The 13,105-nt window shown below is 51.7% G+C and overlaps 1 protein-coding gene across 1 annotated transcript in view; it reads right to left on the bottom strand.

Moving 5' to 3' along the window:
* LOC146584700 (uncharacterized) overlaps window positions 1-13,105 on the bottom strand; it is a 38,604-nt gene that overhangs the window by 13,896 nt on the left and 11,603 nt on the right. Inside the window, exon 3 of the mRNA XM_085324297.1 lies at window positions 248-637. Within this exon, the coding sequence (XP_085180423.1) occupies window positions 248-637 (390 nt within the window). The remainder of the gene's footprint in view (window positions 1-247; window positions 638-13,105) is intronic.

The raw sequence follows: 13,105 nt of genomic DNA, 5'->3' as shown, positions 1-13,105 counted from the left end.
GAGGAAGTTCTGATATGTTCTTTCTAAAAGAGTTACTTCATCTGGCAGAAAGGTTKGAACCAGCCAGCTGCTACTAGGAACACGAACACCCCTCAGCAGCTTCCCCAGAACTGACTGACCCCCTGTTTGTGCAACTTTAAGAAAAACTAAAAAGTGCTGTGATGTTTCCTTTTCACCTCCCTGGTATGTATTCACCCAACATAGGACAGGCATATTAAAGAGAGTGCATGGCCAGTGCTGCACTTACCAGCACGTGTGTCCYCGTACACAGTTAAGGTGATGTTCTTGGTTTGGGCTGGCTGTTTGAAGGTGATGCTGTACACCCCGCTGTCATTGAGCTGCAGGTCCCGGAGCAGCAGGGATGCGTTCTCCGGGAAAAGCACAGYGCGACCTTGGTATGCCGAGTGTAGGAAATGGTTTGCAGAGCAGTGCTTGGGAGCTCCCTCAGCACTCAGGGAGCAGTTCAGCACCGTGCAGGTGACAATTTGCTCAGAGCGGTTACTGAACGTCCAGTGAAATGGCAATGGGAAGCGAGAGGAGCTGCTGAATTTGTAGGACACAGGTAGGAGCACAGACTGGCCCACAGTGCCATTGACCAAATCCTGAGGGGTTTTCATAAGAACAGCCTGGGAGAGATCTGCAATGAAAGGTAAAAAGCAAGTATCAACAAGATCATTTTTACAGAGAGTTAAGGCAGCCTTCTTTAACTTACAAATTAAGATTTTATTTACAAATGTCATTTTTTCATATAGATGAGAGTAGATAATAGCAATGGCACACTAACAGCCAGTTCCAAATATTTACACTTTTCCCAATCACAGTTTGCTCTTTTATAGGACTCTCTGAGAGACTGTTGTCCAGACAGCAAATATTTAACTGCCCAAGTCTGAGAAATATGAATCTTGGTCTGAAATGGGTGGGGGGGAAATCTCTTCACACTATTGTAGTCTGCTGCCATTTTCACTTTATGTGACATTTCCCCCTCCTCACGCACACCTAGTGCATGTCCCCACTTCAATGCACTTTTTTTTTTTTTTGCGCAGGTAAATCTTTGGCCTCTCATTGAATGCAGTCCTCCTCCTGGCCCAACCAGATGCATGAGTGCAAGCGATGAGGGTGACGCTAACCCCAACCATTCCTAGGGAGAGAATAACTCCATAGCCATGGCTGGGGAGGGAATAACTCCATGGCATGTCTCTACAAAGGGCCAGCCCTGCTCCACGAGAGAAGCAAAGGTCTGAGRGGGCCTGCCTTCCCCTTGGCCTCCTCCTGAGCTCCCCAAGTCAAAACGTGCTCTGAACCCTGACAGCCAGCATGTTAGGGGGCCAAAAATTTGCAATAAACCTCTGAGCGAGAGGCCCAACTGGGCCAGCTGCGGCCTCCAGCAGTTGCTGCCAGTGCCAAGCCTGTCCCCATGTGTGGCACATGCACACTGAGGCAAAGCCACTCAGCACACATGGAACACAGGCTGCAAACCCACCAGTGCAGTAGGCACCTCCCAGGAGGCACAGCCTGCCCAGGGACCTGGGCATCTCCCAAAACACTTCCAAGGCTGGTGTCTGGAGCAGCCATTGTGAGGTCTTTCTGGGCAAAAGCTGGAGAGAAGCCACCGCACTCCCCAAGTGACAGGGGGGCAGAAAGGTTGGGCCACTCCTCCTTGCCTAGCCCAGGCAGTTGAGGGAAAGAGCTAGTCTAGGAGCCTCCTGGGAATGGGCACATCATGCCTCAGTGGCTGCTGCCCTGAGCTGAGCAACAGGGTGGAAGTGTGATACCCAGCCTGAGATAAATCCCRTATGTCTCAGAGCAGAAAAATAATAATAAAAGAAAAATCTGAGAGCAAAGGAAGAAAAGTGCCTTTTGTAGAGTGAACAGCAGAAAAGGTCCCTGTTGCACACCCTGCAACTGTCTACTTTCGGAGGTAAGTTTAGTATCAGATAGAAAGCGCACTCTCCTTCCCAGACTTACAAAGTGGTAGAATGGAGCAGAGGGTCCAGCAGCCCTGGGTAGAGCCCATGTTGTCTCTTCTCAGCCAGAGGAGGGGCCCAAAGAAACAGGTCTCACCTCTGGCACCACTTGTTGCCCTGAGTCAATCTACAGATGCACTCTGGTCGCCTAGTGCCTTCAGGATGAGAGGATTTCAAGGGCTGACAGACTACTGTCTAGAGGCCAGTAAATGTTACTGAAATAAAACCTCACCTCAAAGAGGAAATTACTAACTCTTCCCCAGCCCCTCTTTGTGTGGCATAGCTTATTTATAAGCATGGAGGTGTGAAAACACTTCACACTGTGCTGTTTAACTCATCTTTTGCAGTTCTTAAGAAAAAAAAGCAAAAGCATGTTCGGAAAAGAATCACAGAGTTAAACCTGAAAAAGCACCAAGTTATCCATATCCRGGTGCTATTCAACAGGAAGACGGGGCTTGAGGCTCACACAGGGACCGCTATGGTTTGCGCCTTTAGCTGCATTTAACTTTTCTGCATTTTAGCATCTCTGCCAAATGGAAAGGAGGAAAATGGGAGCCAAATGGGGCTCTGCAATGGGGACAGTAAAAGTCAGTTTGGAGGTAGCAGAAGAGGCTGGGAGGGACTGAGGGCAAGAGGAATGCCTCCAGCAGGCTCAGGGACCAGGGGACCCCTCCTGCCCAGCTGCTGGAGTTGAGCCCAGCCCTTGGAGACTAGAGGTCTCTCTGGTTTAGGCTGATGGACATGGCAGCTACTTTTCCATTTGCAAGTTCAATGAGTAGCAAGGCTTACTGTGTATTCCAGAGACGCATATTCATGCACGAAGAGCATTAATACAGCTGGCTACGCAAACTGCCACAGACAGGGCACTGCCTGTAACAACATCCACATATAACACTACCAGAACCCATGAGGTTCAACAAGGGCAAGTGCAGAGTCCTGCACCTAGGGAAAAATAACCCTAGGCACCAGTACAAGCTGGGGGCTGACCTGCTGCAGAGCAGCTCTGCAGAGAAGGACCTGGGAGTGCTGGTGGATGACAAGTTGACCATGAGCCAGCAATGTGTCCTTGTGGCCAAGAAGGCCAATGGTCTCCTGGGGTGCATTGGGAAGAGTGCTGCCAGCAGGTCAAGGGAGGTGATCCTGCCCCTCTGCTCAACCCTGGTGAGGCCTCATCTTGAGTACTGTGTCCAGTTCTGGGCTCCCCAGTTTAAGAGAGACATGGAGCTACTGGGCAGAGTCCAGCATAGGGCTACGAAGATAATCAGAGGGCTGGAGCATCTGCCCTATGAGGAACAGCTGCGTGAGCTGGGCCTCTTTAGCCTGGGGAAGAGAAGACTGAGGGGGGATCTTATCAATGTGTACAAGCAACTGAAGGGAGGATGTCAAGGGGATGGGGACAAACTCTTTTCAGTTGTCCCATGTGAGAGGACAAGAGGCAATGGGCAGAAATTGAAGCACAGGAAGTTCCGCCTGAACGTGAGGGGGAATTTCTTCACTGTGAGAGTGACAGAGCACTGGCACAGGTTGCCCAGAGAGGTTGTGGAGTCTCCTTCTCTGGAGATCTTCAAGGCCTGCCTGGATGCAACTCTGTCTAACATGCTCTAGGTGACCCTTCTTGAGCAGAGAGGTTGGACTAGATGATCTCCCGAGGTCCCTTCCAACCTTACTGATTCTATTCTATGAAACTCACATAAAACATAGGGACAGATAACCAAATCCTATTCCTCCTCTCTAGCTGATTGGGACTAAAGTTTATTAGTGAAAACAGACACGCCCTCACTCTCTAGATCCATAAGCATTCCACACTCATGAATCCTGCAAATATTAGCATGGGCTCTCAGCCTGCCTAATATCCCTGCCTGGACCCTGGGCCTCCTACTCATCAGTTAATCCAGCTTGAAGTTTTCCAGTAAATTACAAGTTCATCTCCACACACACCAGGTTAGTGGAAACTATAAACACTTCACTCTCCCCACTTGCTGGCGCCCAGACACACAGGCCCTATGACCCACGGTTCCTCCATTTCTATGTTATCAGACTGCATGTCCAGGTAGCTATGAGATCTTTGCTTCATTCTGTGGGCTCCTGTGCTATGTGCAAGCTGTCATGCAAAGGCTATTTTTAAGATAGGATTAATCACTGCAAACCCTGTGATATACAGGTCCAGAAAGCTGATAGAGGATCCTTATTCTTCCTCAAGACATGACCTTGCCACCCCATAGATCTACTGAAAACTCGGGAAGAAGATATGTAATTGCTAAAGGTTTCATTGAGCCCCTAAAACATCCCTGCCTTCTTCTGCCCATAGCAACTAGTGCAAAAGATATCAACCTCATCAGGGGCAGAAGTACTGGAAGTGGTTTACAGTACGTTTATCCTTCAAAATGTTAGCTTGCCTTTTCTCAGCCTTTACAAAGCAGAGCAACACAGGTGCTGCTTGAGAAACACCAATCTGACGGATAAAACCAGTGAACAGTTCTGAATATGGCAGGGAGCTGTGGGTGGATTTCCTCTTTCCTCCAGAGCTGAGCTCTTGCTGTGTATCAGAGCCACAAGCAGTGCAGACCAGGTAGCAAAGAGCGCTTCATCCCATCTGCATGGCAATGCCTGTGTTTGGGGGATTGCCTTAGGCTGAAGGTTAAGGAGTCTTTGATGGTACATGTATAATGCTTTGGGCTGTCATCATCAGAGTGCAGAGGGAGTTTGTTCATTTATCTGTGTGATGCTACAATGCCTACTGAGGGTTGCCTTGAAAGCAGCACTGCCCTGAAGTGGGCAGCAGATTCCCTGGCTTTTGGAGCTAGATTCCCCATGTCCCCATGTGTGATGGGAGATAAAGTCTGGGGAAAGATTGGTCTAGCCAGAGCTCAAATTGGATCTGCCAGACCTAAAATCTGTTGGAGGAGCAACCACTAAGGAAGCTGGAGAGATCAGAGCTAATCTCAAGCTTAATCACACCTTGCCTGTGAGTCTTGCTGTGAGTAAAATCCCAAGAGTAACAATGAGGAGTATGGGTACTTGAAGACATGAAATTGTCAGGTCACATAGTCTTCTCTGAAAAGTAGAGATCTCTTGGCAAATTTATTCCAAGTAGAAAATGGTCGTAGACTGACAAGAGTGTGTACATGACTGTGTGTACATGGGAGTTGTCCTAGAAGGCCCCTGTGTCTGGCAGCATTGCTGGGCCTCCCGAATGGCAGGAGTGCTCTGGGGCAGCGTTTGTGTTGACCCGATGACAGAGTGTGGCTCCAGCTGTCCGTCTTGGACAACAGGTCCTCCTTCTGTACCAAGAGCAGAGGCAGGAAGTGGCAGGAAATGCTGCGGGATGAGGGAAACATCTGCAGCACGATGGCATGCGTCCGCGTTGTTCTCCTTCTTTGTGCTCCGCATCTACAGGACCAGGCTCTGCGCAGAGCCCGAAGCAGTATCTTGAGGAGCGAGGGCCTGGGAGCCGGTGGGTGCGGGAAGGCGGCRATGGCTGTGGGGGGAAGGAGAGCTGTGGGTGAGGGGCTGCACGAGCACAGGGCGAGCACCTGCTGCCCCCCCCACCAAGGGCTTTCCCAAGAGGTCGTGGCTTAGTGCTGCCGACCTCAGTGCCCCTTGCTGGGCCGGGCTGGGTCTTCTGCCCCCAGAACAGCTCTCGACTCACGTACGTACCTGGGTCACCCTCTGGGGAGTCTCTGGAGGAGGAGGAATTTGCCTCGTCTTTGTGCTCAGAGGGAACCTGCAGGGGGAGAGCAAAATCCCACAGGTGAGTGCCATCCCCTAATGAGGTGTCAACAGGGGAAAATAGTACACAGTGTGGGGGTGCTGCAAATGGCCCTGAGTCCCTTTGATGGTCAGTGCCAGCCACCTGCTCCTTGCTCACCTGGTGCAGACGAAACTCCATGTCGGTGAAGCTGTTGGTTTTCCTTCTGAGGAGCCTGACATGGGGAGGAGCATGCTGGTCCCCTCTTGCTGAGAGCCTCCGGCCAAGGGTGGATCTTCTGCCTCGGCTCCTGCGGCCACTGCCTGGGGGAGAGGCGCGCTCTGCGGGTTGCCATCTGCCTCTCCGTCAGYGTCTGWGGCYTCRCTGTYGYGCAGGTRTCTCYGYGGCATGAGCCTCTGGCAGCTTGGCCGGACCCAGATCATGTGGACAGAGGCAGATTCSTCCAGCTGCTGCTGTTCTGGCAGGTCTCTGTCCACCTCCTGCTGCCCTGTTTCCTCCTCTGTCCACCCACCTTGATCTTCCCCCGGTGCTGCTGTGGCTCTGGTTCCTGCTGCTTCCTCCCACTCCTCATTTAAAGATTGTTGCTGTGAGCCCCTTGCTGTTGGTGGCTGTCCTAGCCGTGGCCTTCTGTGCCTGCCCAGGAAAGCTGGCACGCTGTAGCTGCACACAAGCCTCCACAGCTTCCCCAGCTTTGAGACCACCACTCTCACACCTGGAGTGCGGAAGAAGAGCCGCAAATGCCTAGCTCAAGGCTCCTAAACAGGACCTCTCATGGCTTAGGCCATGGTGTCCCTTCATCCGCTCTTGCCTCCTGGTTTCCTCATTCGATTGACAGGAGCATCAGTTTGTCCATCTCTTCCTTCTCTCGCAAGCTTCTGGCATAGCGAGCCAGATGCTCCATCCTCCTTTGACCTTTTGCTGGCTTGAGGAGTGATTCCAGTTGAAGCAATGATTACAAAACATGGCACAGGCAACCCCTAAGCTGGAAAGAACAGAGCACACTACTACTGCTACAGCAGAGACAACTAGAAGGCATTGGCAGGCAATCTCAGCTCGCAGAGAGACAAGGCTTTCCACAAACCTGTGTCCACAAGCTGTTATCCTTAYGAAAGCTGGGATGCCCCTTTGAGCACAATAGTTCTTGCAAGTCATTTGAGTCAAAGTCTGACAGTGAAACGGTTTATTTTTTAGTGTCTGCCCTTTTGTCCACCACACAGTCTGAGACCACACACTACAAAAATGCCGTTTCCATACTGAAATGCAGGGCTAGGTGGAGGATTAGATAAAGAAATGAACTGTCATTCAGTGATCAGTAGTGTGCTCCACTTTAATTACAGGATAAGGCTGAAGTTTTTTGTATCAACATGTTTGAGAGAAAGGAGGACAAAGATCTGTTTCAGGGTGTGTCGCCTACACAGCTGGATCAGATTGAGAAGTGACTGCTGTGAGAAAACTATCCCTCGGAAGTAGGGTAGGGGAGCACTCAAAGAATCCACGCCTTGAATTTGTTGTTATTTTCACAAGCTCCAACGCTCARGCAGAAGCTTTGGCTCTGCTCTGTTCCCTTCTCAGGCACTAGGTTAGAGCCATATAATTGTCTGTATTTGCAGTACTCCTCTGTGTCAAAGGCTCTGCCCTTCAGGTGCGAGTCACTGCCACAGTCCTGCTCCACCACTGCTACCACCATCATTGAACCCATTGTCAGACTCAGCCACTGCAATTTTGGAGATTATTTATGGAGTATCCTAGTGAGTTACACTGAGCAGTTCTCTGTTACTCACTATATTATTTAGAGGCCATCATTTGAAGAAGCACACTGCTGTATACTCGTTTTCATTTGACCACCTTCTCCTTGTACAGTAACTTAAGGAGCTGGATACTTATTGCTACTACATTCATCAAGGATAAACCTGGAAGAATAAAGCAATGGGGGAGGAGGGGGTCTGTGACATCATTTGGTCACAGCTTTTTTGTTCTATACAATGAGAATTAATTCCTACGGCCAGGTTCTTCAGGAGTGCATTGAATCATTGCAAAAAGATGGAGAGACACTGCTCTAGGGTCCGCAGGGGCACACTGTCCACGTAACTGAGAACAGCAGCTGCCAAAGAAACCACCATTCGCTGAACCGCTGCGCTCTTGTTCCTAATGAATGCTGGTTTTGAGCGGCCAGCAGCATCACAGAGGTTGAAACACCTACAGAGTGTTTGGGGTGCAGAAAGAGCCTTCCCGGCCCCGCTCCGCAGAGCCCAGCGGCGCGGGCGGCCCCGCCGCCAGGCGGAAACCGCCTCTGTTGCCGTGGCAGCGGCCAACCGGCGCGGAGGCGGCCGCCCGCCGGCGCCGCGGGGCCGTGCTGGGGCTCCTCTCAAATGCGCTGTCCGAGCTCAGTCGGGAGGTCCTTCTGAAGGGAATTCTTCACTGGAAACTTCCTTATTGTAGAAGTTCCACTTACTAAGATACCTGCAGGCCTTAGGAGAGAAATTAGTACACCTAAAATACGCTGGGGTTCTTTGGGGCACAGGAATTCCTTTATGCTGCTCAGTTCTTGTTATAACCTTACTATAGACAAACTAAAACCAGGCAGGACAAGGTGGGGCCCTGGGTGGACCACCTCCCTTGTGCCTCACAGAGCCTCCATGCCATGCCTCGCACCTCACAGAGCCCTGTGTGCCTTACTTCACCTGGGAGCAGAGCTGCAGAGTACATGGGGAAAACATGCAAAAGGACAGAGGGAGCCTCCTGTTGAGCCACCAAGTTGGAGAGGAGACCCCTCGCTTTGGGGAACGCTCTTTTGACAGTCTCCAGGCAGCTGGACCCCACCCCATTCTCAGACTCAGCCAGCAGTTTATGTCTAACCCAAAACCAAACCCGGCAACACAGTAATCTCTGTCTAGTCCCCTCTTAGATTCTCCTGTATTCAGGTCATAGGGCTGGCCAACAGATTCTGAAMTGAGCTTCATTATTCCAGAAGGTTCAGGGGCAGCAGTCTTCACAYGCTTTAGGAGCCTACAGTCCACTCTCTGCCAGTGCCCCAGCAGGGATTTCAAGAGGTCCCTTGCCTCTCCGTTGGTGCCAGGCTTTGGCGAAGAGTGGCCTGTGGTCCTCTAAAAGAAGGYGAGATGGGTGCAGTCTGAGTCACTGCATCAAGTTGTCCAGTAAATWCATCATACTTTTGGCTTGGTCAGAACAGAAGCTTTACCTACTATAGCTAGCTATAGGAAAGGGCACCTGGCCGCAATGGTGACAATAGGGCTCACCAATATGGTCTCTGCTTACGAGAGAAGAATAAGGCTTTTCAGGTGCCTTTTTCCTTCTCTGAGAAGCTTCTTGGGCAAGCAAAGGTCACAAGCACAAACTTTACTTTTAAGGAAAGGTTGTGCTTCAAGAATAGTTGCATCCARTTTAAGTGGTAATGAACTAAGAGGGAAGAGGCCTTAGCTAAGGCTGCCCTTTAAAAAAACAAACCAATCAACCCACCCCAAACAGTAAACAGTAAATAAAACCTTGGAATGTGTTAYGTAGTCTGTATATAAACTGAACCAACCACAGCCTTCCTAGACGCATCCTGCCTTCTCGAACAAYGTCCCTACATTTCTCCCAGGTTATYTGTCCCTGCTTCCACCTTCTGTATAATTCCTGCTTCTGTTTGAGTTTTGCCAGGAGATCCTTGTTCATCCATGCAGGCCTCCTGTYCCCTTTGCTTGACTTCTTGCTCTTTGGGACAGACCATTCCTGAGCTGGGAGGAGGTGATSTTTGAATATCATCCAGCTTTCTTTGACCCCTCTTCCTTCCAGGCCCCTGTGCCATGGGGTTCTTCCAAGCAGGTCCCTGAAGAGGCCAAAGCCTGCTCTCCTGAAGTCCAGGGTTGYGATGCTGCTTTTTGCTCTGCTCCCTGCTCGCAGGATCCTGAATTCCACCACGTCATGGTCACTGCAGGCAAGGTTGCTTCCAACCTTCTAAGCAGCACTSTAACCAGCCCTTCCCTGCCTGTAAATTTGAGGTCCCACAGAGTGCCTCTCCCCATTGGCTTCTCCATCACCTGTATCAGGAAGTTCCTTTGATGCTCTCCAGGCACCCCTGGATTGCTTGTGCCTTGCTAAGTTGTCTCTCCCACATATCTTGGGGTGGTGAGAGTCCCCCATGAGGACCAGGGCCTGTGAATGTGGGGCTACTGCCAGCTGTCTGTAGAAGGCCTATCTACTTTTTCCTGATCAGGTGTCCTCTACAAACACACATCATTTGGGTGATGCTAGCAACAGTGTCACCCATATTAGTATGCCCCATAAGCTCTCAGTCAGCCTATCATCCACCCCTAGGCAGAGCTCCRTACATTCCAGCTGCTCTCTCACATACATCGTGAGTCCCCCTCARCCTTTCTGGCTGGGACTTCCCAAGGAGCATGTACCCATCCAATACAGCATTCCAGTTGTGCRAGCTAGCCCCCTATGTCTCCATAATCACAGTGTGGTCACACCCCTGCAAGTGGACACAGATTTACTTCCAATTCCATGTGCATTTGGGGGCAGGCACTTCAGAGGGGCATCCAAAGGTGCCAGTTTCCCAGAAGGGGTACAAGAGGTTTCCCCGTAGGCCTGTCTTGTAGGCACTTCCTTGCCTGCATGCAAATACTTGAGGTACCCCCACTTAAGCACTGTTTTGTTGATTGTGCGATCCCTGTAACTCTCACCTTCCTCTGTCATTCCTAGCTTAAAGCTCTCCTTAGAAGGTGGGCCAGCCTGTTGGCAAAGACGCATGTGCCCCGCTTAGCGAGGTGGATCCCATCTCCCAAGGAGATGTTGCTTTTCAAACAGGGTCCCATGGCCATAGAACCCCAAACCCTGCAACTGATACCAGCTGGACAGCTAATTGTTGACTTGCAGGATCCATCCACTCCTCCTCACATCTWTTCTCCCTCACTGGCAGGAKTGAGGAGAAAGCCGCCTGAGCCCCCATATGCCTGACCACCACCCCCAGAGCTCTGTAGCCATGTTTGATGGATTCCAAGTTGCCCTGCTCAGTATCATTGTTGCCCACAAGGAAGAGCAGCAGCAGACAATAGTCAGGAGGGCAGGGAAGCTTTGGCAGGCTCTTCACAACATCCTGGATCCAAGCCCCCAGCAAGCAGCTAACCTCTCTAGGCAGGGGGTCAGGTCAGTAGATGKGTGCTTCTGTTCTCTGCAGCATGATGTCACCCACTACTGTCCCTGGCCACTTCCTCCAGCTGTCCCTGCATGGCATAGGGTCCCTCAGCCCAGATGCTTCTGCTGAAAGCATRCCCGGCTCCTTCTCAGCTTTGAGGGCAGCAAACTCATTCAGTAACTGCAAGCCTTCAAAAAGAGCAGGAGCTTTCCTTCCAGTGCAAGAAGTCACTAGCTTCCACCCTTCCCCTTCCTTGGTGTTATGACTTACCATCCTGCAAGGCGTGGGCTCCACCTGCATCACTGYGGTGGAGGCTCTTGAAGCTGGAGGGTCTCCTGAGACTAGTCCTGTCTATTGTTCATGCTCTCTGACTCTGTGCAGCCTGCTGATTTCCTTCTGTAGCTCCTTTACCTGGCAACACAACTCTTCAACAGCAGGGAAGATGACTATCAGCCCCAGCCTYCCTGAGAGGCCCCGGGACTTCCTGCAGCCTGAGACTTGCAGAGCTGCATCCACCGTTGGATAGTCTGTCYTCATGGAAGCCTCTGACATGGCAGAGACAGCAACTCCAACAGCTACTGGGGAGCACACCCTGGGGCATGTCACAGCCATATCTGAGAACATGTATGCTGGTCCAAACAGAGATGGGAACACCTGCTTTGCCCACTACTACACAAAATGCTGCATCTGTTGGCTGCCCTTAGGAGCTTCACTCTAGGCCTGGCTCTTATATAGGCCTCTGCCTAGCACTGGCTAAAAGGGAGCTTGACCCTGCCTCATAGAGAGTCAGCTGGAACAAAGGCCCCAACACCCTCTGGTCAGGAGCAACCGATAGAGCTTGTTAACAGCAGCTGGAATGTCCTGGGACGAGTTAAGCTGTCCTTACCTAGCTCTCCTTAGCTATTAGCTGCAGACACCCTCTATTTCCTCAGAGAGTTCCCAGAAATCCCCCCCTGCTTCCGCYTCCAAAGATRTTCTCAGAAGATCTAAGCAGAGCCCAGAAACTGCTGTGCAAACTAGAGCTATCCTGAGGGCTGAGGTGGGGATGTCTGTTTGCACTTGTGCCTATCAGGTGTGCCCTAGGGCAAGAAGGAGCAGGATGAGACTCTGTGGCCACAGGGGGGTGAGCGCTGTTGGGGTTTGGTGAGTGCTAGTGCAGGCATGGCTCTGGGTGAGGCCGTGTGTGGGCCATGTGTATGTGTGACTATGCCTTTCTGCAATGCCCAGAGCATGCCACTCCTGGCTGGAGCTGCAGATGGGAACAGCAGCATCCGCATCTGTGGGACTGAGATGGAGAAGGCTCCTGGGTGTGGGAGCACCTTGATTTTGGACTTAGCAGCCAGGGAAGGGCCTGAAGTCCTCTGGCTTTGGCCACTGTAAGCAGCAGCCCTGGCCCAGGCTGGAGAGCGTGTGGCTACAGTCAGGGTTTGATGCCTGGTGGTGTGAAATTTCTYTCTGCCAGTGTCAGTCCACCCTTACTGGAGAAATGTGACCCTTGCAGGGTGGTTTTCTTKTACCTACTGCCTTCCCATTTCTCAGGTTGCTGGCCTGAGATGCTAGCTATGACTTGAGGGCTAAGGATCAGGGAAAACATTTGCTTTGTGACTAGTCTTTTGCATATGTTATTTGATGCCATCCTCTCTGCCAGGCTGGGGAGACTTTCCCTAAGCCTGGGGCTGGGATTCACCACAACCTTGGCAATGTTAGTAAATGAAATGGTAGCTCAGTGTCTTCAACCAAATCAGGGAGRTCTGGTTGGGCACAAGGGGAAAGAATCCTTCCAGCACTGGGGAGAGGGGCTGAAGCAGTGGCATTGCCAACCTGGTGGGTGAGCGGGGCCAGAGGGCGCAGGCCAGGACTGACCCTGCAGCCAGCCTGGCTCGTGCCTCAGTCCTGGCTGCCCTGGGCTGTGGAGGAGCCTCCCAAGGAGGCAGCGGGGTTGCTGGCTGCTCTGGGAGCTGCAGCTGCCTGGCAGGCTGGGACAGAGCGATTTCTTCTCTCCCTTAGCCTCCCTGTGCCCTGGCGATGGCCAGGGTGGGCTGGGGAGGGTGGCTGGTGCTTACCAGAGATTTGTCTCCTGTGGTCTGCATATGCACATGAAGTCTCCCCATGCTGAGAGCTGGGTAGTCTGGGGAGCTGCCCTGGGCTCCACCACGTCTGTCTTTGCTATTGCCAGTGACTCGTAGGGGAGCTGGTTGTTGCTGCCTGGGCTGGGCTGGCGCAGAGAGATGGCTCCATAGCTATTAGCTCCTGCGAGGCCGACTCAGGAGCAGCTGTGTAAGCAGGATGGAG

The sequence above is a fragment of the Rhea americana genome, unplaced genomic scaffold (assembly GCF_003343005.1).
Source record: "Rhea americana isolate MKP2758 unplaced genomic scaffold, rheAme1 scaffold_90, whole genome shotgun sequence".
Taxonomy (NCBI): Eukaryota; Metazoa; Chordata; class Aves; order Rheiformes; family Rheidae; genus Rhea; species Rhea americana.
Note: the sequence above shows the minus strand (reverse complement) of the source record. Positions and strands in the feature narration are given on the sequence as shown.